Source organism: Colias croceus, chromosome 10 (assembly GCF_905220415.1).
Source record: "Colias croceus chromosome 10, ilColCroc2.1".
Taxonomy (NCBI): Eukaryota; Metazoa; Arthropoda; class Insecta; order Lepidoptera; family Pieridae; genus Colias; species Colias croceus.
The window spans coordinates 6,140,351-6,167,380 of NC_059546.1; the positions used below are offsets into that span (position 1 = coordinate 6,140,351).

Sequence of the window (27,030 nt, forward strand, 5' to 3'; positions counted from 1 at the left end):
AATATTCAATGAATAATAGTTAGAAGTGAATTTAAAGCAAACAGGAGAAAATACTTCGCTTGACCGCATCTTCTCTGTTAAACGCCAGCTGCCGAGACCAGTCTTCACAAACAATCAGAATTCAGAACAAGCTTCCAGTAGCTTCAAACTCATAACAAACTACAAGCAAACACAATGAAGTATATTTTGAGGATGTAATATATTTATATATTACAGGAAGTTTAATTATTTTAAAGCGTGGCGCTTTTGTTACCTTCCTTCTGTTGTATTATATTATAATGAAACCTTTGGAATACGTATCGAAATGTATGTGGCTAAATACAATAGACGTAATTTATGTTGTGAATAATAAGAGGCATACATATTTTCGAAATAATTGTCTGTAATTTTATCGTCAAAATTCATGTTATTACAGAACGCTTTTTTACATACCTACATGAAATCGAATGTAATATTCAGTATCCATGTATAATGTTTTTATATTAGAAAAATGTATCCAACATTAATGTTGTGCAATTTTTGTCGTCTTCAATTTTGTTGAATTAAAGAATTCATAGAAACTAATTTTGTTTTATTATTTACTACGTTCTTCATTTAATACATGTTTACGTTCGTCAAAAAACAACGCAATATTAAGTCTGTGAAACGGCATATAAATTATAAAGCTCAACATTTAATTCTAAGAAATGTTCGTGTACACGTGTATTTACACACGTTTTCATTTAAACAATCAAATATAGTGCAAATGTCTCATTTGTAACTAAAACATTAATTTTCAATTCTTAAATACATTTATTATACTCTTTAAGGGTTGTAGTAAATACTTCAAAGTGTTCTGTACGTAACGTTCACGTCAGTTAAATCAAAGTTTAAGCCACGTTAGTTCAGTATCTGGGGAATTCAGATCCGTCCGTGGTAGCGCATGTGCACCATTTAGAAAGTTTAAGTATACCGTACGCGCGAACACAGTCGCGTCTACGGTCTTCGTAGCACTACACGTAGCTCGGTTACGAGGCTGCCGGCTACGAACTTCCAACGCTACGATTTTACCTACAAGTAATAATGACAGAGTGAACTTTTAACAATTATTATCAATTAGTGCGATGTGAACTAATGATGTTGTTGGGAAAACTTTTGTTTTATGTACATTTCGGACTTGTCTTCCATGTTGTGATTTGTTTTAAGGACACAGTTGGTAAGATATGGTTAAAAATAATTGTTTTTATTGCCATATATGGTTCTCTTTTTTATCAAATTAGACAATAGTGCAAGTAAAATACTAGAATGAAGTAAATAAATTATTGTGAAACCGGATTAAAATAAAAGTACACATGAAAGACAAACCCTGATATCCGGAGACACACAAAAAGTAAAATAAAGTGTCTATCTACTGATTGATTCTGAATACAAGTAAAAAAAATTAAAGTTTTAGCCGTAGGGAGTGGAACAAACTACTTTTGATATGTGGCCGAAGTTTGTCGTTTACCTTGGTTAAAGTGATATAAAACAGAAGAAACTCTTGAACACTAAGCACGTATTTTTGCATGACTTTTGATACATTGCCCACTTGAGATAAAATGTGTTATGGAAAGAACATTGGATAGTTGTGAATAGTAAACAGCTATTTTAAGATAAATTACAATTGTTTTAGTGAACTATTAAGCTTTAATAATTTTATACTATTAATGACTGTTTGCTTTTTCTACCCCATTTTATGTATTTATATTAAAAATGGCATGTCAAATAAATAAATAGTAGGCAATTATTACCATTTATACAGACCAATTCAATAAATTAATTTGAGTTTAAATTCATGTTTATAATAAAGTCAAAATTAACTCCGAAACAGAGGACGATTAATAATAATAATACCCTTTGATAATATTCGAAGTAGTCCTAATGAATCGTTTGCCGTTTCGTTTCGCGGGTCATTCTATTTCTAAATTGAAAAAGCTATAATAGAATGTCCGTATCAGAAATACATTTTGTAAATTTTTATAACCCAAATAATGTTTATTATGCATTCATAAATAAGTAAGAAGAGTTACTTTATTACCCGCAAACTGCCTCTTTCACTACTAATGAATTCTTTATTGCATATAAAACAAAATAAGTGCCAATGTATCTTCAAAAGAAAATGGATAGTATACAGGGTTACTTGTAAAACACCAGCAACCTTGCAGGACAAGATAGCAAACATCATAAGTAACAACATTTGTTCTACGGCTTTTGGCATAACGCAATTAATTATTTTTAAATGATTTTTTAAACTTTTATTGTACTCTCCTAATATTTGTCTATGTTCATTTGTGTATGTTCTATTCATTATCGGATGGACGACGCGACACCCCCTTGCCCTTCTCGTTCGCTTCTTGTTAATGTAATTTTTGGGAGGCGTAGAGTTTATAATATTCAACCTGAAAATTAAATGAATATTTATTTTTGTATGAAAATAAAATCTAACAAATTATCAAAAGTCGTAGAACAAATGTTGTTGCTTATGATGTTAGCTATCTTGTCCTGCGAGGTTGCCGGTGTTTTACAACTAACCCTGTATAATGTGCATATAATGAGCGTAATTTAGTTGTAAAAACTTTATAAATATAGGCATTAGGTACATGTTTAAAGGCCAATTATACTATTATATCGAAACCACGGTTACTTCTATCTCGAATAATTGACATTTAAATTCTAGATACCAGAGTGAGCAAGAAATTCGTAAAATCTTAAATAACCCTAAAAGCTTTTAGACAGATTTCTTGATTAAGACTCTGCATATTCGCATGTATCTGTCGTGGTCATATCGTAGATTTGATCATTTCATGATATGACTGGCCATTTCACGAAATGGTCGCATATCGTGAAATGGCCAACATAGTTCGATCAGATCGTTAAATCGTCAACGTTTCACGATTTGGTCATCCACATTTGGCCAGATCGTATAAAATATAAAGAGTCCATAAAATATTAAAAAAATTCAGAATAACTATATTCTAAAAACTTGTTTAATGTCATTTAAGTTAGTGCCGCGGCAGCGGCCGGCAAATGCCAGAAGCGAATCGTTTTTGCAATAGAAAACAGTTTGGTTAGGTTAGGTTAGACTTTGATAAACAACGCACGAGCCGAGCGAGCAAAGCGAGCGTGCCGCGGCAGCGGCCGGCGAGTGCCAGAAGCGGATCGCTTTTTAAAAAACAAACAATTATAATAATATAGTAGTAGTTTCTTAAATTATTTTATTTAAGTCGCATTTTTTCTTAAATACATATAAGATATCCACATTTTCCATAGTACTCGTACCTCTTCGTCGTAAATTCTTTGCTATGACTTTCTTCATAATATTGTTCTTAAACGAATTATGAAGTTTTTAACTGCGAATAATTTAATTTTCGCCAGCGGCCGCCATCTTATCACATAAACACAGAGCTTGCAGCGCCTCTACCAACGATTAATGTAACTATTTTACGATATGATCAAATAATTTTGATCATTTCATGAAAAAACCGTGCGTTAATTGGCCATATCGTGAAACGATTTCTTATCATTGATCTGCCCAAACCACATCATGATGTGGCCAAACTAAATTGGCCATTTCACGATATGCGACCATTTCGTGAAATGGCCACTCATATCATGAAATGATCAAATCTACGATATGACCACGACATATCTATTCCGGGCGAAGCAGGAATAGATACATGCGAATGTTGCGATAATTCAAATGAATTATCACGTATTTATTAAGATCACGTATGCCTTCTGCCCTTTGAATACAATGTTTACTTGATGGTTGTTTTTTATTATTTCTTCCAAAGGAAACTTGATAAAAACAAAGAGAAACAAAATAACAAGCTCCATAATACTTAATAATTGTTTTTATCCACTTATATTAATTTATGTATTCTACTTATATTGTACGAATCTCATAATTGTGTATAATAAAATTTCAAAACATAATAACTGTATGAATTTAAGGCTTATATCGGTACAAATTAATTAAAAGACCCACAGTTATTATTACTTCTAGTGTTTACTTATACAACAATGGAATCTGTATTTACTCACAATCAAAACATTGTTTTTGTTACCCATTAATTAGGAATAGCGATCGAAAATGCTTTATATATCTTAATTTTAACCTAAGTACTTACCCTCACAAAAAAAAACAAGAACTTGCTTAAAGTACCGCTTTCGCCAACTTTATCCATGTAATAGATAAAAGAAGCACTAAATGCTACAAACTTAAGTTATCAAGCCGACTGCAGCAACCGTAATTTCACGGTACGACGTACGTCACGTTGCACGGTACGCTAACAGTAAATGTATTTAAGGCAAACTCATTTGCGCAAAGCGTTCTGCTCCTAATCCATACATGCTTTGTATTACAAACAAATGTATGCGCGATAATTCAAGACTGATTACATCGCTCAAGGAAGATAACTTAAAAAGCAAATCTTGTAAGCGAGTGACTGAATGTATATTCATACCTATTTACTCGCACGCTTGACGCGTCTAAATAAATGAGGGTACATTTTTGCTTTATATTTTTGTTGTCTTTGTTGATCGTGCCGGCTGTTCAAAAGGTTATGATATCATATTTTACGAACGTTACATTTAGATATAAAAACTAATATGGTTCTGTATACAAATGTATATGTTTTGGGAATATGGTATGTTATTAGTGTAATATATCAATTTGTTAGTGCTCTGTGAAAATAACCTTTATTGTGTTCGTCCTTTGAAACCAAAAACATTTATATAATAAAAAAAAACTCGTTAAATTAACAACTTTTTGAGTTACTTTTTTACTGTTTTAGTAGACGATCCAATCAAGCCAAAGTACCGGCAAACAATCATCTAAAAATCTGTTTTAACAAAGGAATACTATAGACGCTTCGTGAGGGCTTTTATCTAACGACGATCTTAACGGAGAATCAATCATAACAAACATACGAAACCTGCAAAAGTGATTGTTGTTTCGCATAAGCCGAAGATCTAAGCCGGCTTAGTGGCGTCAAGCCCTCGATGTCTCTCTCACTTACCCGGCCAATTTAGAAGATCCGCTAACTAAAAACATACTCTCTATTAATCAGGTTAAGCTGATTGGTTCCTTGAGTGAAGAATAGTTTCATCTAGTTTGTGAACGCAGTCGAAAAAGTTTGGAAACCCATTTGTCTTGCTATCTGTAATGCAATATTCACGGACTACTTACTACATACATTTTAGTTTAAGTAATACAAATATAAATTTCTTATAACCATTAAATATTAGTTAACCTTTAGCGTTAGTGCAATTATATGCAAATCTTTTATTTTCAGAAATATTGTACCTAAAACTTTTATTAGTGGTTCGAGGGCAAATTCATTGTGTCTTAAAAATAAAACTACAAAACATTTCAAAGTAATGTAATTAGAAGTCAATATAATCAAACAGATCAAAGAATAAATTATTCATACAAACGATATTAAAACATACATTATTACGCAGCATAAGGACAAGTCTAAGAACTACAAAACTGATTTACGTAGGTATGCAACAATTGTTGAATACATTGAACAATTTTCATTACAATAACCTTCCGGGGAGAGTCATGTTGTGGCCAGCTGCCGACAAACTTCGCTTGCTAGGTCCGCTACTACAGTAGAACACTCTCATAGGAATGCGAATAATAGTCTTATATTAAGCTAAACGATTGCTCTACATACTGCACCTAAATTAAAAGGTAATGTAATTCAAATATAACTAAAATTCTATAGATATGTATACAATACATTCTTGTGTATTTTTAGTATAGAGTCTGCAATTAACATCTCTTCCGTCTCATCTACCGTGGCCAAAATCCATCTAAAGAAACTAACAAAATGAAAACGCTTGTAACGTCGTGTCGATATATTTTAGCCACTTACGTGGATGGTATGTACTCTTACAGAATAAAGTTTGTTTTAAAGTTCATACATTTTGCAAGAGAACCTAGCCAAGATCACCGGATTTTTTATTTATTTATGTAAAAACTGCTCTTTTTTCTTGCCAAATTTATACTAGGTATATGAAATAGAATTTTTTTTATTCAGATCGTTAATAAAAATAGATATTAATTATACTGAAGGTATTAAAAATCTTATAATTCACAAATTCATCAAAAAGATAGGTATTCGTCAACAAATACCTACCTTCCTTTTCCTCCTCCCTTAAACTCATAACATTAATATAAAAATAATGTTTCGAAATTTTATCTTAAATAGAATTAGCGTATGTTAATTTTCCGCAAGCCTCGGGTTACAACAAATAAGTGTCGTCTGTTTCAACAGTCTTTATTACCTCATAAAGCCACTCAGGAAAACTTATACACACTAATTAGCGTTCGTTAGCTGCATCAAACATACATATTTTGGTATTTTCACATTAAATATGAGATAATCCTTTTCATTTCTGTTTCAATTTATAGTATAGGATTCATAGTGTCTTGTTTGTATAAAATTGTCAATGCTTAAACTATAACTAGTACTTATACTATATAGTTTAACTAATTAATAAAAGTTGCAGTAAAATAGACTACGTAAATATAAATAGCACATTGGAACAGACCTTTATTACATTATGTGTTGATACTGATAGTACTGATATTATGTGTCCGTTATTACAGCATCGCGCTTATAATTGGGCAATAACTGTTTTAAGGCGTCTCCATCCTATCACGTCCGGGCAACTTCGCACGAGCCATGAAATTAAGAACAACTGAACTTCATTTATCTCGGCTTGTTACTTCTCGGACGATAAGGTTTGGAAACACGGCTGGAAACTTCCCAAAACTTACAAGCAACTTGGTCAAAAGTTGTCGAATCACGCCGATCGTTCACAAATTTGTTAGATACTCGCGCTATGTTTTAAAATAATCTATGCGTCAATTCTTATCTGAAAAGTTAGATGATTTGTTGCCGAGACTTTCCACATTTCATTGAAATAACGAAGTTTCGTCAAACAAAATTTTTCCTACGAAGAAAATTAATATGTTTTTTGTCGTTCCAATAAACAACTATGACATTCCTACGAATTGATGATTGTTATTGTTTTAAATTTTTTTCCTTATGATATTATTTTTTATCAACGATGGAATAATCATTTTGTATAACTGTTGTATAATTTTGTAATTTAGATCAAGAAATGGTCTTTGTACAAAACAATTTGTAATGCTGAGTTTACACCTACGTTCAATCTTCTCTAGTAGTGAGCGGATTGTAATTTATCTTTAGCTAATGGATTACTATTGGTCGCCTACACAAGGTCTATTTAAAGTGGAATAAACTTCTTACATTAAGATGGTTGCGTGACGCCTGAAGTTAGTAAATTTGGCACGGTAGAGCGGCATGGCGAAGCCGCGGTTGGATACTCAAATATACCTATTACCATCAACCTCAAAGCGAGACATGGCTTGAAAGCATTGTCTTGTTCGTAAATAGAAAATATTTATTGACAAACATTATTGCAGAGTCACGATACATTGCACCGATTAAATACTGATCGTAAATTGAGATTAGACAATGCTAACAAATGCGTAGTTCTTAGAAATTGTTAGATTAGAAATCGTATAATTTGTTCCACTATTGTACCGTTGATATAACATTTATTTAACCCGACAATACAATATATCGCAGTGTTTCCTGTGGTTCTGCTGTTTGCGGTCTTTAAGGTTCATATTTAAACTAAAACCGCTGACATTGATGTAGAGCAATTTACGTAGAAAATCCAGGTTGAAATGGTAGAAAATGTATATAAAAATAGTTTTTCAGTACAAATATTTCAATGCACAATTTACGAGCCCACTCTGTAAAACATTCTTTGGATATCAATAATCGTGTTCTCGTTTCTTTCAATGCATTCCACCAATTTTGATCTTACACGAAAAAAGGTCCTGGAAAATCTTCGAATACATTATTTTAGCATGACTATCTGACTATGACCTGAAACATACACAATATTACAAACCAACAGATCTAAGCTGATTGCATTACATCCTCTTTGAAACAAAACAACTATACCCAAGTTTTAAGAATATCCACACGATAGTAGTAGGGGAGCAAAATAAATAAACAAGTATACAGAAGTCCTAATTAAATTCTTTGGTTCTTTAAATAAATGCGCTAGTTTCGACGTATAGTTCCTTTTAATTAATAATTAATTTAATTTAATTGCGTATTAATAAAGGCCATTTTTGGAAACTATAGACAATGATTAAATGCAAAACATTTCGTGTTAAAAAACGAATAAAAAAAAAACATAAAACAAAGGTCCCGTGCGTCGTCCCGTGTTATGAAATAGTCGACTTGGTATTGCAATATACGTCGTTTTCATGAAATGACTGAAGCATAGTTTCCGTCTATATTATTTATTATATTTGGTGTGTCTTTCATTTTTAGTCAAGGCTTAACAAGAGTGAGTAGATACTGCAGAATTTTGGCAATAAAATTTTGCAAATATGTAGATAACTGTACTTATAGTAACGAATAATCTACAAAGGATAAGAAATCAGAAATCAATAGCCTTAAAATACACCAACTTTTAGAGAGTAAGATATGAGAATGATTCTAAGAATAAAACCGAACCTTCTTTAAAACAATAAATCTTTGCGTTCGACTGGTCATAAATATCAAAGTCAAAAAGGGATTATTGTGCCTGGCAATTATTTTATAACAATTTTTCCTTAGGCCAGAAAAAGTTGCCATTTTTTCACGCAATACCATTCCACTCGATCTTAGAGCACGTTTTATTTCGCTCCAATATTTTCAACTTGCCGGATGCAACGGCACTTCGCTGAGAGTATGTTCAGTTTTGGTAGTTTAGTTGGAGTTTTTAATTCTAAGTTAGTAAGAAACCATGAACATTGGGCAGTTTTAGCATGACGCAGACCATTAGTGGAACGAGGTATTTTATAGAGCGAATATTCCCCCTGTTGCTTGCCCCTACAAACAATATCACTCACAAGGGAAGCCGAAAATAAAACAAGCTTTAAGGGCCACAATAACAGACAGTGTGTACTGTGTAGTCGCTAATCCTACTCAAAATTATTTTTTAATTATGAACACCGTTAAAATGTTTACAAAAATATATACTATATATTTTCTCTTTCTTAAGTTCTAATGTAACCAAATTAAAATAATTGTCTACCCTAGCAATGATGAAAGTCGCTTAAGCAAGAAAAATATTACCAATAACATGGGATTTATTTTCTTCCAATTTATTTTATCTGTGGATCGCAATCGCAACTGGTGGATATTTTCCAATCTCCACGCTCATCTTCCTCAAATATCTTTATTCGTTGGACACGTAGTTTATTTTAATGTTATTTTTAAAATCGCAGATTTGATTCTTGGTTATGTATCTTTTATGAAAGTATAATATTAACTAATTATAATATAATTTTATATTATAATTTTTTAATACCCACATAATAATTTTCACAATTCAACCCAATAATATTTATTACGCGATCTTTCTTTATTTTAATTGTATTAAACTAATGACATAGTCATATTTCATTCATCACTCTATTTTAACGAACTAGCTTAAATTCACCACAATTTATTACCATTTCCTTGACATTTTATTGTCAATTAAAATGGTTAGGGAGCCAGGTGCAAATTTGGTTAATTATTTCCTCTCAAGAGATAATTCGTCAGACGCATCAGAGTATAATATTATAAAGCCTCGTGAACGTCAGCTGGCGCTCGGTTGGGGGGATGAGCGGTTGTAGCCTCCCACGCACGTAGGAAAAAAAAATACATTCATTCATTTCCTCTCAGCTAAAAATTTGTCAAATTGTAGCTAACCCAATATCTCAACGAAAAAAAATAATCAGCTGGTTACAACATGGTGTATTATACGTCAGCTGGTGTCTCGAACATGAAAAAAATAAAATTATTTTCCGTGATTTCCTCTCAAAAAAAATTTACCTGATGATAGCTTATATGTAACTGTGGATATATATATATAGGTCAGCTGGCTGTATCTTGGTGGAAAAACCGTCAGCTGATACTTTGAAAGTTATTACATAGGAGTTAGACAGAAGCATCTGTTGCCAATTTATATGCATCAACTGACTAGGTTTTCCTCGAATTATTACTAGCAGATTTTTTTTATTTATCGCATCAGTATATTAACAATCAGCTCACAAATTTTCATCTGAGATGAAATGACGTATCTTTAATTATTATCGTTATTTTTAAAAATTCAAGCAACACACGCTAGCATAATATAGACAGTAATAAGTAGATAGGGAGGCGAGGTAGCTAAATGGCGTAATTCAACGGCGTCGTCGAGACTTCATCAAAATAGAAAGATAAAATAATTTCGAAAAGAAAAGCTTCTATGGTAAAAACCATTTTAGCGGTGGGTTTGGCGTGTACGGATTTTCAAAAATGTAAAAAAAAACAGTTACTTGGGCATTCTCGAGCGCGTCAGATATTCATACTACGTATGCCCCAAGTGCCTCTGATAACAACGGTATACTAATCTGCCGGTTTGCGTGGTGGGGCTAGGCATATAAATTCGTCAAAAATGCACAAAAAAAAAAATTTACTCGAGCGCGTCAGATTTTCGGATGGGGTGTTAATTAGGCCCCAAGAAAGCTCCCCTTAAAAAAACTGACGATTACGGCATGACGATAAGTTACGATGAATTTTTGAAAATGCAGAAAAAAAAAGTCCTTTTGAAATAGATTTTATCTTTTGAGTCAGATTTTCATAGGGGAGGTTTATCTAGGTATCCTGAAAGCATATTTTCTTAATCTGATAAAAATGTTGGTGGGTTCTCTTAATCTGACCGAAAAAGGTTTGTGGGTTTCTTTTTTTTAATCATCGTTTTTTCATATCAATTTTTCTTACCACCCTCAGTTTTCGAGATATACTCAAAAAACCGGGAGTTTGAGTTTTTATGATGCTTCAAGTAAAAAAAAATTAAACTTTGGACAAAAATGAAAAGAGACCTTTTTTTGTAAAATAAAATTACCTTTTTTGCTTATTTAAACTTTTTTTGTTGAAAAAGTAAAGTTCGCGACTTATATACTGCAACGCGTTTTTCGGAAGATGAAATGGCTCCTCCAGACTTCCGGTCATGCGGAAACCGGCAGATTTTGTGTTTTTGGTAAGTTTTAGATTATATTCTTCAAAATTAAAATAAAAAAAATCGCGCTCGAGAATGCCGGGTTAACGTTTTTTTTTTACAAGTTTGCGACCCTATAACTCGGCGGCGTCAAGGACTTATGGTCAGATTAATTAAATTTAGTCTTAAAACACTAAAATCAACCCCCAATATCTTAATCTGACGCGCTCGAGTATTTCAGACTATCGATTTTTTTTTACTAATCTGATCGTCTATCCTAGGCGCGCGTCACTACATATAGAGCTAAATAGTGAAAAAGTTTGTTCTATTAGGTCTAAGGTATCTCTCATATCTTAAACTGCCACGCTCGAGTATTGCAGAAAATTCTCCTCTTCGCCTCCCTATCTAAAGGTACGCTTGGAGGTGGTTAGTTGTGCGCATGATCGGGGTACTACGTACATTCAGCCACATCGGTAAACATGTTTTTACAAATATTATAAACTGCATTTAAAAATAACTATCATATCATCAAATTCACATAATTACCTAAAAGTGTAACAAATATGAAATAACCCACTAAAAACATTAGTTAACTATAATTATTAAAAAAATAATAGTTAATATATAATTAATAAAGTTATTACTTATCTTTTACGGGGACTTATGTTGATGGAATTCCACGTACCTCGATGATTTTGTTAATGTCTCATTATATTCGAGACACCAGCTGACGTATAATACACCATGCTGTAACCAGCTGATTATTATTTTTCGTTGAGATATTGGGTTAGCTACAATTTGACAAATTTTTAGCTGAGAGGAAATGAATGAATATACTTCTATGCTGAATGCTACAACCGCTCACCCCCCCAACCGAGCTCCAGCTGACGTTCACGAGGCTTCATAATACTATACTTTGATGCATTTTACTAATTACCGCTTGAGAGGAACTTGGTCATAAAATCTGCTTCTGGCTCCCGGACCAAAAGGCTTACTTTGTAATTTCATTTCGTATAAGCTTTACTAATAACTTTGACATTTTTCAAACAATGAAACTTAGGGGAGAGCGCTGATAGAAATCTCGCGTACCGCACAAAATTTTATCACTTTGTAAAGAATATTTAATTTTGCGAAGCTACATAAATGCTACAAAAACATCAAACAAGAATTGTCATTATTAACACATTCAAAATACATAACATTTGTACATGGGTTTAATAAAAGAAAATTCGATATTTACGCGCTCGCTATATTGTATTTGCAGTATTGACTTTGTATAGGGAAAAACGTTCATTATCGACTTACGCAGACAAATAAAACAATATAGCTCCCCGAGGCCCGCTTTGTTGGATATTGCGTCCCGCAAGCAAATTTGCCCAAGGCACAATAAATGCTTAGGACTGTACGTGTGAGAATACAAGCCGACAACGATTATGTTTGTACATTGTACGTACACAAATATATGGACGTAGATAAAATGAGGCTAGTTATAGCCAAGAGTGACCCCGAGGCTCGCTAGTGGAGGAGCCTTGTTAGTTCACGCGATATACTCGTACGTTCAAATTGTTAGGGATGCACATATAGATGAGCGGATGATAACGATATTGTTCAATATTTAGGTATAGTAATTATTTGTTGTATAAGATAAAGTGTTTATGAAATATGCTATGGCCATACTGCCATACTATAACATCTTTAAAATCAAATCGAATTTAGATGTAGCTGTAAATAATTTTTTTCTAATTATAATTACTTTAATCATGTATTTTGTGCAAATAAATAGATACTACTTCAATTTTAAATAACGATTTCCTCAAATTTTTAACATTTTTTATAAAACCATTAAATCGTAAGTAATTTCTTAAAACGAACTGCATTTTATCAAATCAGTTAACCCATATCTTCATTAGCTCAGAATTTACCTTTCTTTGCAGTTAAAGAACTTTGCGAGAACAATAGAATTATATTGAAAGCAACAGAAAGTTTCTTCACTTTTTCCTTTCAAGTATAATTAAGCGTCTTACTTCAAAGTAGAAGGCTTTAATATAATTACTTTTATATTTATTTCGCGTAAAAAATATCGATTATTTTTTCTTTAATTAATTATGGTCTCCTAAGTTTGACTTAGAAAGTTTTATAAAAACTGCTCTTAGAAAGTATGTACTTGGTTCTTTTTTCGCAGAATTTTATGAAGTAAATTACTCTGCCGCTATTAAATTAATTGTACATATTTTATTATTCAGACTAATATAATGAACTCTACATTTATTATCTCATAGACTCTTATAGATTAATTTTCGGGATATTTTTATTATAAAAACGCTTACTTGTAACCCCTTACATGTATTTAAATAAAATAATTTATTTATTTATAATCTTAATTGCACACAAAACAAAATACAAATTTCACACACACAGACAGGACATTTGATGCAAAGGGCGGCTTTATTGCTTCAAGCAATTTCTTCCAAGCAACCCTAGCAACCAATGTTTTGAAAAAAAAATGAAAATTAGATTAAATAATCAAAGTGTTAGTAATTGTTAGTAAAAATAAAAGTGTTAGTTGCATAAACTAAATTCATAATGCAAGGGGATTATGAGTGTTCACATTTAAAAACGAAGATGATCGATCTCTATATTATTCTTGATCAATTTGTACGTTCCTTCTGTTATGAATATATATCAATTTACAGCAGATCTAAACAAGACAGGCCGACTGCTAAATCGCTAGAGCTCAATTGAGACAATTCAAATTTCTATTTACTTTCATTTGAGAATTGGATAACTGTCCAAAATAACGCCAGTCCGGGAAATAGGACAATAGTCACTGGGTGTATTCGAGATCAGCTTGTCCAATAAATGTCACGATATGAATTAATGTTTCTGAAATGAAAAACGAAGGTTATACGTGCTTTCCTTTGTGACGGACTTTGTAAAAAACTTATCCTCAATTGTATTAAATCTTTTCGTCGGCACGATCAAACAAAATCTTATTTTATTTACAATAATTGTATCGTTGACTATTCATTTGCGCCGGCTTCGCTCGGCTTTTTTATAATATCGCTTTAGATAATAATACTGTTCAAGTTACAGCACAATTAATTTATATCGAAGATGTCACACATCCTCCTAAAAAAATATTTATTCAGATCAATATGAGATGAGGTCTAATGATATAAATTATCAATAATAAAAATAATAAATTTATGTTTATTTATTTTTTTAATCTATTCATGCAAACTATTTAACTATTTCTGCACGATTCAGTAATAAACATCAAAGGAAATCTAAGTAAATTTATAATATATTTGTTCTTTATAAAACCTCTTCACAAATTTCATATAGAAACATTCCATTTATCTCTATTAAAAATAATAGAAAAGAAACTGAGTGCAATGTGTGTAATTCTCAGAATGACGTGTAGCCTCAAGAGTACGTGTTCAGCATAACATAGGAACTGGAAATCTGTTGCAAAATGTAATCAAGTGTAATCTCTTTAACTAAATGCGATAAATTTGTGCATTGTTTGACGATAATAAGAACAAGTGATAACTGCGTTAAAAACAACCGACTTCAAACTTGCACTTGCAAAAATGCCCATAAAATAAAAACTAAGTACTGGGTCTATCCGAATAAAATTTTTATGGGACCAATTCGACACCATCTCGCAACGAACAAAAAAAGAATCACGTAAATCGGTTCAGAAACCTCGGAGTAATCAGTGTACATACATAAAAAAAAACATACCGGCCGAATTGATAACCTCCTCCTTTTTAAAAACAGAAACATACAGTTTATAGTGACGTAAATATTTTAACATACAGGTACAACACAATCGAAATCAAAGGAATTGTTAATATATTTGTTTGCAAAGTCAATACGAATTATTATTTCGTAATAAAGAAACATGAATAAGGTCGTCCAAACGAAATTAATTAACACGGAATATTGACATTATCCTGTAACGATTTTTGCAATACTAATGATAATATTTCTCAATGTTGATATTTCATACAGATTTAACCAATTGAACTGTAGACTGATTTGTATTTGAAGATTTAAATGAACACTTTTATTTCTAAATAATTTTTATTATGGTTTTTATATAAACGTTTTCATGCTTGGGATTTGGTAAAAAGAATCCTCTATAATTGTTGTATTTTAATTTATATCGAATAAATAAAATTATCGTGTCACAGTTTTCGTTGCCATACTCCTCCGAAACGGCTGGACCGATTCTCGTGAAATTTTCTGTGTATATTAGGTAAGTCTGAGAATCGGCCAACATATATTTTTCATATGTAGGTACCACGGGTGAAGCCGGGGCGGACCGCTAGTATGTTTTCATACGAACTCTACAACTATTAAGTAGTAGTAATGGGTAATTATGAGGTGTTAGCAACACAACAATTTTGGGAAGGACGAGAAATCTTGCGTGAGATGGACTCATAAAGAGTTTGGCAGTTTAAACATAACTGCTCGAACTCGTACTCTGTTCCATATTTACCGAACCATACTCTACATTATACAACTAATACAGATATTTTCAATTGATTTAAAGTTGAAATGAAACGAAAACATTTCTTTAACTAATAATTAGCAAACAAGCAGTCATCCGACCGTTCTCCGCTATATCGTTTCAAATTTATAACTGGGCTTGGGTAGACCCATTTGTTAGACACTGTTTACTTTTATTTCGAGCCTCAGATAATTAAAATCTCCTTCCACTTCACTGTTTTCATAAATTCAAATATCATTCAATGTCGTACAATAAAAGTACAAATTCTATTTTATGATGAGTATAATTTTATTATAAAACTATTTTATTAATAAACTAAAAATACCGTTCTTATTTTTATTGATAAAATTATACCTCTCCTAATTCTCTAGTGGTCTCCTTGAAAATAAAGTTTTCATCATAGTTTGGATTATTTTAATGGTAATAATAATAAATTCAATAAATGTTGTAGTAAAAATCTTCCAAAAAGTTTTTCAAAATATGTTTAGTTTACCTTGCTGGTCTTGTTTCATATGATAAGTTGTATGCCGGAGGCTCTTACCCATGTTTAACTCATCCCACAATCCCATGGAGAACCCCATCGTATTAAAGAAGGGTATAAATGTAGAGGAAACGCAGCAAATTTGGAATACTGCACGTAAATTGGAATACCTTGGATACTCAATAATTATAAGCGCCATCTGTGTTTTCTTCTTTCAAGATTATCGTCATATCCCATACGGATCTAATGAGTACTAAAAACAGACCACCATCTTGACATTTCGGCTGCCAGCCTCGTAGAAGCGAAACGTCAATATTCAAATTTTTTTCGGTAAGAAAGCAATCAGTGACAATCATTTACTATTATATTATGTAAAATCTTTATTGTTATTATTTAAACTATTAAGCGACCTTTTTAGTTTATGATTTTACTTTTATTTTGTTAGTTAATATTTCTGAAATAAAAAATGTGATATGAAATTTTAGGTTTGGATGTCATGTTGTTAATTTGGAATACCGAAAGTGAATATAATTTGGAATATTCCAAATTTTGTGCAAATTTTTGTAAGAAGATATCCAATCTTGTTTTTTTTTAGAAATGTCTGCATCCCATAAGTACAGCAAGAGAAAGAAGTGGGACAACGTGTCCGCGGCGATTATCGCTGTTCGAGAAAAGAGAATGAGATACTTGAAGGCAGCTAAACACTTTAACATTCCCAGGTCAACCCTCTTTCGATTTTTTAATAATGACTCCTCGATTGAATCTATAAAGAATAAAGCCATTGGTCGAAGGCCAGTTTTGGGTACAGATATTGAAAACATGCTGGTTGAGTACATATTAAGTAACTATGGAGAATAAATTTTATGGGCTGACCAGAATGGACGTTTGCGTCGGTTGGCATATCGATTAGCTATAAAAAATATTCAAAACGCTTTTAAGGATGAATTTGCTGGAAGATACTGGCTAAAGGAAATCCGGTATTTATATTATATGTGATTACTGCAAGAATTAATGACTAATAAATATAGTAATTTTAGTTCCTAATTTAACACTGATCTGTGATTATTGTGACTGATTATTACATAATAATTGTATTAGTGTAAGCTATTTTGTTATAAAAATGATTATCAAGAGAACTGAAAACTGTTAAACTGTTATAAGTAAAAATAAGATTTTTTTTAGATATGAAGGAAAAGTGTAAGCAATATCAAAGAAAAAAAGGTGATCATAATTTGGAATACTATATTCCAAATTATCTGCACCATAAGTCAAATGATGCTTTTGGAGTTAATTTGTTTCATTAATATTTTGATATTGTTCTTAGTTTTCGATTTGTTTTATTCTTTCTATTATTAAAGTTTATTAATTTTCTGACCATTTGATGTATTTTTTATTGGGCTAAGCCATTTTATTTTCTACTTATTCCCAAAAAACAAACCGGTATTCCAAATTTGCTGCAGTTCCTCTATCTCCATTTCATATTATGCACGCCCCTTCTTTACATATTTATTTACACTTAAATGGATTGGAACTTTTCATCGAAAATATTCATAACTGATAATCTCGTCTCTATTTTAAAATATTATGTTAATTAAATATAGAAAGTGTTAGATTTGTTTAATAATTCACTGTAGTTGACTAGAATCAATTATCTTTAGAACTTTAAGCTGCATATGCATATATCCATATTGTATACATCACGAGATTGGCGTGTTTTAGAACCGAAGTTAATGTAAAATAGCACTTGACTAGAAAGCGGAATCATGACCTAAACTACCAAGTTTATCTTCATAAAGACATTAAGTATAGGTATTAAGTATATTATATTCTTTTATTAAAAATAATAAGATAATATTTCAAATGATTTAATTGAATTCTATACTACTATAAAAAACGACCTACATACGACTAGTTCATTAAAATTTTTAAATACCATTTATGAGATAAAATTTTCAGTGGCATAATTAAATAAAACTTATTTCCTGACATGTTTGAAGATTGTGAAGAGTTTTCAACTAAAGCTCTGAGAGCTTTGCATGTCATGTTTAGCTTTTCAAGGTCAGTTACGAACACTTACTGAACTTAGAAACATTTTAATTCATTTTATTTTTAATTCATGTTTAATCATGTGACTTACTATAAAACTTTTATGTTTACCAATTATTAAGGTCAGTACAGCATTCATTGAATAAACAACGTAACTGTTAAAATTTTCTTTGTTAGTATGTCTACAATCGTACAGTAGATATAAATAAATTCGTTTTATACGTTTACATTAGAGCCGATTAAAAGTAAATTTATTTAGAGAACTAGTATGAACACTTGGTTTTACAATTATTGATTTTGCATTATTGATTTTGTATTATTTTAGAACGCTTATAAAACTATAATATTTTACCATTCAACATGAAAATGATATCGATTTTGTAAGACAACATAATGATACGCTCAGGTATGGAAACCGACCATTTAGATTTTAACATAACACGCCGCTGGGTGAACGCTATCGAATAACATATTTGTAGACGCGTTTCAACGGTCTAATTATTAGTTAAGCTTAACTTGGGCTTCGTTAATACAAGCTTTGCTCTTACCTTGTTAGTCGTATTAGAGCACTCATCCCTCACAATTCGTACACAAATAGCACAAAGCACTTAGCATACAGCACCAATTATAAAATCCACGAGCATGGGTAACGTCGATGCTTGCTTTAAAATAAATTGAGGCAACAAATTGCAATCTCGCTCAATTAGGCACGCGTGTTGCATGGATATAAAATCAGCAATTTAATCAGTCGTATTAAGTGTATTGTAACTGTAAATAAAATTTATTAATCACACTTATTTGCAGTAAGCTCCAATAATGAAGCGTTATGATTTTGAGACCCAATCAACTGAGTGTTTACTTGGAAAATATCGTTTATTATTCACTTGATATTCATGCAATAGAGAAAGAAATATAAAAAAATATAAATATTGTTAAAAATTTTAACATTGGAATCTTTTGACAAATGAATACTATAATATACAAATATTTTTTGCTCAAGCTTATCCTAAATAAATCATCGACGTTTTTGAAATTGTTCATGAGAAAAAAGGGTAAAAGGCAAAAAAAATAAATTAATTGGAGATTTGCACAATCAAATCTGTAATCTGCTCTTTCGTTTTAAGCTTATAATCGGCCCCTTGTTTTATTTGTCAACAACTTTTTGTTATTTGTTAATTCCATTCTATGTGTACATCTTTATGAACGTTAAAGTTTTATCTTTTTAGTATACTAACAGCTAGTATATTATTATATTATCTGTGCTAACAGTTACCAAATTACCAATGGCTAAGTCCGCCTAAAACTTTACGTACTGCTTAAAAACTAATGATAAAAAATTAAATGTTGTTAAGAGATAGCATATAATATGTATGTAGCATAGATAGAGACAATATATGCGCACCTTAATTACTACGATGACTTGTTGTATTTACTTTAAAATGATAATAAATTATAACTCTCTCTTAAAATACATGTTTGGCCCGATTTACTTTAATAGACAAAGAGAGAGAGAGAGCGAGACCTTTGGCAAGCAGCTCGTAGATGCTTTTATAAAAAAGTGATTCTACTTCTAATTTATAGATTATCCTGATCCTTGTAGTACATTTTTATACGGAATGAGTAGAAATCGTTTTATGTACGATGCTAGAAACAAAAAAAACATGTTAATTAAAGTGTATTATTTACTCCACTATGTCATAATTTACCTGGAAGAAGGTTTAAATTTTATAATCTTGAATACTGCCATCCGTGTTTCCCGATAGATACAATTTGGATCTATTCAAGGCCAAAGTGAATAGGCTTTACCTTACTGATCAGGCATGCTAACCTGAAAGACCGCATCTTCACTTACCATCAGGTGAGATGGCGGTCAAATGCCTGAGCAGTGTGTTCAAAAAAAAAAAATACTTTATGATATTTAGTTATTATGTAAGTATAGTTAATCGACTTATATACACCTCCAGAGTGAGTCTCTACATTATAACAAGCTTTACGAAGATAAAGTGTACTTAGAAGAAAGCTCTTTAGTACTTAAGTGCGTACAAAGTTTAAAAATTGTTACATTATGTGAATATTTCATATTATTTAGTCCGTATATGAGTTTGCACGCGTTTACTCGAACCATTCAATTTGCCAACAGTGTAAGTTTGTTAAGGCCAGGTTTATATTACATATTTCTCAACACTGCAATACTAGAACGTTTGGAATCATTTGCATCAAAACTTTAAATTGGCTTTTTAAAACTTCGCGCAATTTGTACTCCAAAGCAAAATAGAATGTAATAACATGAGCAAAATTCTATGGAATTTTGTATGAAAGAATGGTCATTATGTTTATGATTTAATCTGATAAGTATGGTGAAAAAAAGGACAGCAAAAAATTCTTTATAGAACATTTTGTTGCAGAAGTACCTCGTTTTGAAGACAGCCTTAACAATTTGACTGTATCATTAGGAAGAGAAGCGGTCTTTACCTGTGTAGTCAATGATCTGGGTTCCTACAGGGTAAGTGGTTTTCTCAATATATTACAATTAACGTTATGAAACGAGTCTTTGATAGAACAACTCTTACCTAATGTTGTTTACCTTGGGTAAATAGAAAAGCTTCTGTTTTAATATGATATTAACATAACAGATGTATGTTAATATACAGAATTATATTTGTATATCAAAAATGTATATATACAGTTATTTATATCTATTTTTTATTATCTTGTATCTATATTATTACATTATATATTTTTTTATTATTTGAGAACATTAAAACGCTATAATATAATGTATAAGGTATATTCTGAGTATATTTTTACTCGTGCCAGTGTCACTGCTCATTGAGCATCTTATCATAATGGCATACCGTTTATCAGGTTCCACCCGAATATTTCCGCAAATATTCAATGAAGTGTTAATATCAGGTGGCGTGGCTACGCGTGGACACGCAGACGATCCTGACAATAGCAACCCACGTGATCACCAAGAATCACCGAATTGCCGTCAACCACAGTGATCGGCGCGTCTGGTTCCTTCACATTCACGACGTACGACAGAGTGACCGTGGCTGGTACATGTGTCAGCTCAACACAGACCCTATGAAGAGCCAAACGGCATATCTAGATGTTGTTGGTGAGTTCAAGGAAAAACTCTAAACGATTATGCCCTTTTTATAACAACATAAACAACATAACACGATCGACCGCTTTTTAAAACTTTTACACATTTTACTAATTAACCTCCTTCATCAACAGGCCCCGTTAATTTGAACATTATGTAATCCGAAAGCGGAAAATATAAAATAATATTTGATGATAAACTCCAATGTACGATTTAATAAAGCACTATTTATACACAACTGTAAATTTTGTTAAGCCGCACTCGATTTTGTGTACATTCGTTACTCGCAGTTCATTTCCACACGTTAAAATTATTATTTTTTAATCCCTTGAGACCGTAGTGCAGGCTCTCGATATAACGCCAGACTTATTTCAATTTTCATAGCAAATGAAGAAATCTACTAACAGATTTTCCATATCCGACTAAACGGAAAATTGATTTCAAGTGTTCGTTCCCAACTTGCTACAGTCAGCGTACTTTTATTTTATTCCATGTAAGAAATAACATTATCAAAAACGAGAAATAATCAAACCTATCTGGAATTGCAAATTTATATATATTTATTAATATCTAAGATTAATATTATATATTTTTTACGCGCTAATCTATGACATATCAGGAAATATTAGCAATCTTCATCATTTAACACCAATCTAAATAAAAACAAAAGACATCTTCGGCGAAATTAAAACATTTTTCTTGTATAGATAGAATACATTTTTTTATATTTAATTGTATTCTTTGACATGAGCTTACACAAAACAAATATTTTCCAGAGCTTTTCCGTAATACTCCTGATGTCAATGTTTTAAGACTTGTTAAATTAGATTACGTTATGTTGTCATTATAATAAAGTACGACTCCCTTAGGATTTCCTCAGCATCGACTAAAAATTATAAAAAAATATGCCATTAATGAGTATCATCTGGTGTCTATCAAAACTAAAATCGTCTTTTTTAAAAAGACCACAAATCATTACATGTGTTGTAAACTTCGTAAACATCGATGATTATAAAATGCTATATTTTCAGTTCCACCAGACATCCTAGACTATCCCACGAGCAGTGACCAGGTGGCAAGAGAAGGTGCCAACGTAACGCTAAGATGTGCAGCCCATGGCGTCCCCACACCCACGGTAGTGTGGCGGAAGGAGGCCGGAGATTTGCTCCCCACAGCAAACTTCAGCGACGCACAAAGTGAGGAACATTTCAATTAAAGAAACGTTGTCTTTATCCGCTGAAAATTTCTATCAAACATTTAATGGAACCAGCAAAATCATTCACGACGTTGTTGAATTTTTCATAAATATTATTCTCCTTTTCGGCAAATGTAAATAATTTGTAAAGACTGCTTTATTTGTTACGAGGTTAATATTTTGTCTAGATGAGGTTGACTGATAACGATCCATAAAATACCCCATCGTTGTTCAATGAAAAAAGAGAAATCTGTCTATTAATACTGTAACTTACTAACTACGTTTACCAAAATGTAAGTGCTCAAGAGTAGGTCAAGCCCTCACAATACTACAGTTTATTACCACAAATAAAAACTGCGATTCCTGATAAAAATAATTTGCGCGATAAAGACGAAGTTTGAGATTTATTTAAGTTCTACGTTTACCGCAGGTACGCACGTCATTATGAAACTCCTGAACACCCCGAGTGAAAGAAATTCATGACTTTTGCTTTCTAATTTCATATCTTAGATCCTGCCTCTAGATAACTGTAGCTATAAAGGTTGCCGTTGTCTGAATGATGTCAGTATAATATTGAGGTCGGCAAAGCCTTCAAAATTAGTGAGCTTTCCTTGAAGGTTATATTAAAATGCTTTAATTATAAATTTAACCGCAATATTGCGTAATATCGTCTCCTAAAATCAATTCAACAAACTGATGTTTACATAATTTAAAAAATATAAATTCCCATCATAATCTACTCACTATGTTATATCAAAACAAACAAACCATGAAGGCGAAAAAGAAATTCAAGCTTATATTTTTAAAAGATTATCCTCGATAAAGAAGTACTAAAGAACGCTATGACAATCGGCAACAAAAGAGCAAATAGAGGAACGAATAAAGCTGTAAAACAGTCCACACAAACGGCTAACGCCGGCTATATTTCGCAGACACTTCGGTGAACGGCGCGGTGCTGCACCTAGTCAAAGTGTCGCGGCTGCATATGGGGGCGTATCTCTGCATAGCCAGCAATGGAGTCCCGCCCTCCGTGAGCAAACGGGTCATGCTTGTCGTGCACTGTGAGTACACCACGCGATAGTTCAACATTTAGCGATAACTTATAGTGATAAATTGTTCGACGATTTTTAAACTGCTATGGTGTTTTAAATCATTTTGAACGTGTATTTTTAAAATCTTTGTGAATAAATTTGATATACATTGTTGATGTCAACTTTGTTTGTGTCATATTAAAGTTGTTAGAAAGTGAAATATTAGTGACTAGTTCTCCAGATTTTATTATTTTTTATACAATAGAAGATCTATTTAAAAATAAAGCCTATGCTGAAATAATTATTTTTTTCTAAATTAATTGATTGACTATGACTACAGCTTCTTATTACATTATTTAACTACAGTTATAAGTTTTTTACAGTGACCTCAACAGTCCAGAAAACAAGTCTGTATTTCAATATAATTGGGAATCCACTAGACTCAAATTTACAAAGATAATTAGTGAGATAATAAAAATCAAAAATTGAATTGATTAACAAGTGGAAAACTTGAGTGAAAATTAAGCGAGTCACGAATTAACCACCTTTGTTGCGAAGCCTTTGTTACTCCGATCGTATAATAATACAATAGACAAGAAATTCAGTTACTGTTTTAGTTCTGCGAAAATTCCCAATTACTTACGAACATTTTAAACGTTCTTAGAGCTTTTAACTGAGCACTGATCACTTGTTATGATTTGTTGCAGTTCCTCCAATAATGACAATACAAAACCAATTAGTGGGAGCCAAGGAAGGCGATACTGTGTATTTAGACTGTCATTCCGAAGCCTTCCCGAGGTCGATAAACTATTGGACGATAAACGATCAAATAATATCACAGAGTAAGTTTCATTGTAAAGTGTTGACAACAAGAAAATAGGGCAATCTATTTAGTGCTAAACTCTCCAACGAAAACTATTTAGTATTAATGTGGTATTAATAATTATTATTATGTCAAGTATATTATTAAGACAGTTTTGGATTGTATAAGATATTATTATTTATATTAGATAATATGAAAATGCTTAAAAAAATTCTCATCCATTAAAAGTAAATCACTGAACACAAATAATATTGCTTGAATTATTTTAGAATAATACAAATCTAAAAGCGATCTTAGCTAACTTTCTTTTGATAAAAATAATCGTGTTTTGGTAATCGAATTATTCGAATTCTAGCTGACAAAAGATTTGAGATTACGGCCGTCGAGAGAGGCTACGAAGTGGATATGAAATTAAAAATAAAGAAAGTTGGCAGAAGTACTTTTGGGACGTACAGCTGTATATCAAAAAACTCCTTAGGAGACACTGATGGAACTATAAAACTTTACTGTAAGTATTCCTTTATCCATTTTGACATTCAAACTGTTAATCTATGATAAACTATACAAATTAAATGTTACAATTATATTAAATATTGTACAAAAGGTGACCTTTAGATTAATTAAAATATGAATAATGTATCACCATTCAGCTCACAATGAAAATAGCTAGACTACAACGAAAATTATGATAAATTAGAAACCTGAAACTTTGTAATTTTTTAGGTTCTTTTCAACTTTTTATATATAATTTCAAGTTCAGAGCGAGACTAGTTCTCTTAGCTCTCTCTTTATATCTAAATCAATACCTAAAAAACCCTGTAATACGCGAGAAAGATGCTAAAATAAATATCAAAAGTTGTTCCTTAAAATCATTAGCCATTCAAAACTAAACTTTCATTAAGAATCGAATGTATAAATTCAGTTTGAATGAAATATTAAATCAATCTAATGGACAATTCGTGTAACGCGATGCCATTGAATTGCAAACTCGCAAATGAATGGATTCTTCAAGCAGTAACAGACAGGCATTTGCTTGAATAGTATTCCTGTAAAGCCCTAGTTACCATGTTCATTTATCCATGAAACACTTCGTTTACATATCTCGCTACGTAATATTTCACTGCTTGTTCCTTGTAGATAGGGATATCTAGCCCCTAGTGGGTAGCATTGGCTTCACGGTTTATCAGCCAAAACGTATTTTCTTTAATAAAAATATAAAATCGTGTCATTTATTATTTATCTTAAACTTTTTTTTTAACAAGAAGCATAACTTCTCCCTTTTACCTAGAAGGTTATATTATTCAGAACATTCAAGTTTGTTAAAAAATTGGATATTTTTTTTTTACTTTTCATCTCAAAATATTAATTGTTCTCAATAATACGGAGGAATATTGTTGAAAGTTGTAAATATTACCCTCATTTAAATGCGGGTCGATTATAATACTCGTATCTATTGCGTGTCAACAATTAATAACATACAGAACCCCCTTCATAAATTGATTTTGAGTTCAGTAAATTATGGATACAATTGAATAAAAGTTTAGTAATTATTATAAAGGAATTTATATCGTCGACAATTTAGATTTTACCAAATTTCTCTAAAAAATGTAAATCTTTATGATTGTATTCTTTAAAATTGCTCAAATTATTCAGAGCTATAAAATGAAATATTTAATTTTATTCAATTACTTGTCTTGTTATGAAATATATATATTATATATATATATTATATAACCCGAAATTGTCAAGTATGAAATAGCTACACGATATTTTTAGAATTTATTCCAATAATGTAGGCGTAATTAAACTTTATATAATTTTATATTTTATTAACATTTATTTATAATTCCTAACTAAATATGGATAACTCAGTTATAACTGTCAATATCTCAAAGGCAGCTGTGTGCGTGGGAGGACATGGCCAACGTGTAGTTTTATTGACACACCTAAATCAGATTGTCGCAGTCCGTTCGGTTCATTAATTCGACCGTGCAGTTAATTCTAATTTGCAATCAAATTCAATATACGTGAGATAACAGATCACAATTAATATTTACAGCTCTCTCGGGGAAATTTGAAGAGATGCAGTACAATGAAGTAGATTTCGAAGAAACGCCTGACGTGAGTGAACTGGAGGCGCTCAAACGGAGCCGTGGATATAGTCATAGATTTCATGTGCTATTATTAATAGTTCTACTTGCCATATCATAATGCTATTTGTATATAAATTATATTGTTACATTAAACTTTTCGATGAAGTGTTTTTATTTTTAGATCCTTTCAAATACAATTTATTTCCATTTATAGCTACACTCTCCATGATCTGTACGCTCTCAAGTGATCGTTGAGAAGTAAAAATGCAAGTTTTATACAAAATACTAGAGTCAATTAGGATATAATTGGCCATAATTGTGGTTTTATCCAGAATTTCAAGAGATCCAGCGTTTCAGCTACGTATCGGTGAAACTCGCTTTGATCCACTTACGGGCTTTGCGGTAAAGCTGATAAGAAAGCGGTTTCCTACTAACATTTAGTATGTACATTAACGATCTCGAATTGCTAGGCTAGTTTTTCCTTTTATATTCTTCAAATGCTTTTAGTTTCTCAGCATGTATTGAACTTAATGATTCTGTGAGCATGAATAAAAAATGCGGTACCAACTACACTTATATTGTATACTCTCTAAGAATTGCATTTCACAACTATCAATCTGGATAAAATAAACGTACTTATAT

General features: G+C 31.6%; 1 protein-coding gene across 2 annotated transcripts; it reads left to right on the forward strand.

Annotated features, from left to right (window-relative positions):
* The first annotated feature begins 984 nt into the window (after nt 1–984).
* LOC123695146 (lachesin-like) lies at nt 985–26,547 on the forward strand. 2 transcript variants are annotated; one of them, XM_045640886.1, is made up of 8 exons: nt 985–1,195; nt 20,528–20,640; nt 21,051–21,258; nt 22,278–22,442; nt 23,374–23,502; nt 24,180–24,314; nt 24,651–24,803; nt 26,355–26,547. In XM_045640886.1, the coding sequence occupies exons 1-8, from the start codon at nt 1,114–1,116 to the stop codon at nt 26,504–26,506; spliced, it is 1,137 nt and encodes a 378-aa protein (XP_045496842.1). In that variant the 5' UTR covers nt 985–1,113; the 3' UTR covers nt 26,507–26,547. The 2 variants fall into 2 exon arrangements, with proteins under 2 accessions (XP_045496842.1, XP_045496843.1); XM_045640887.1 differs by having other exon boundaries at nt 20,543–20,640.
* Nucleotides 26,548–27,030: the final 483 nt, after the last annotated feature.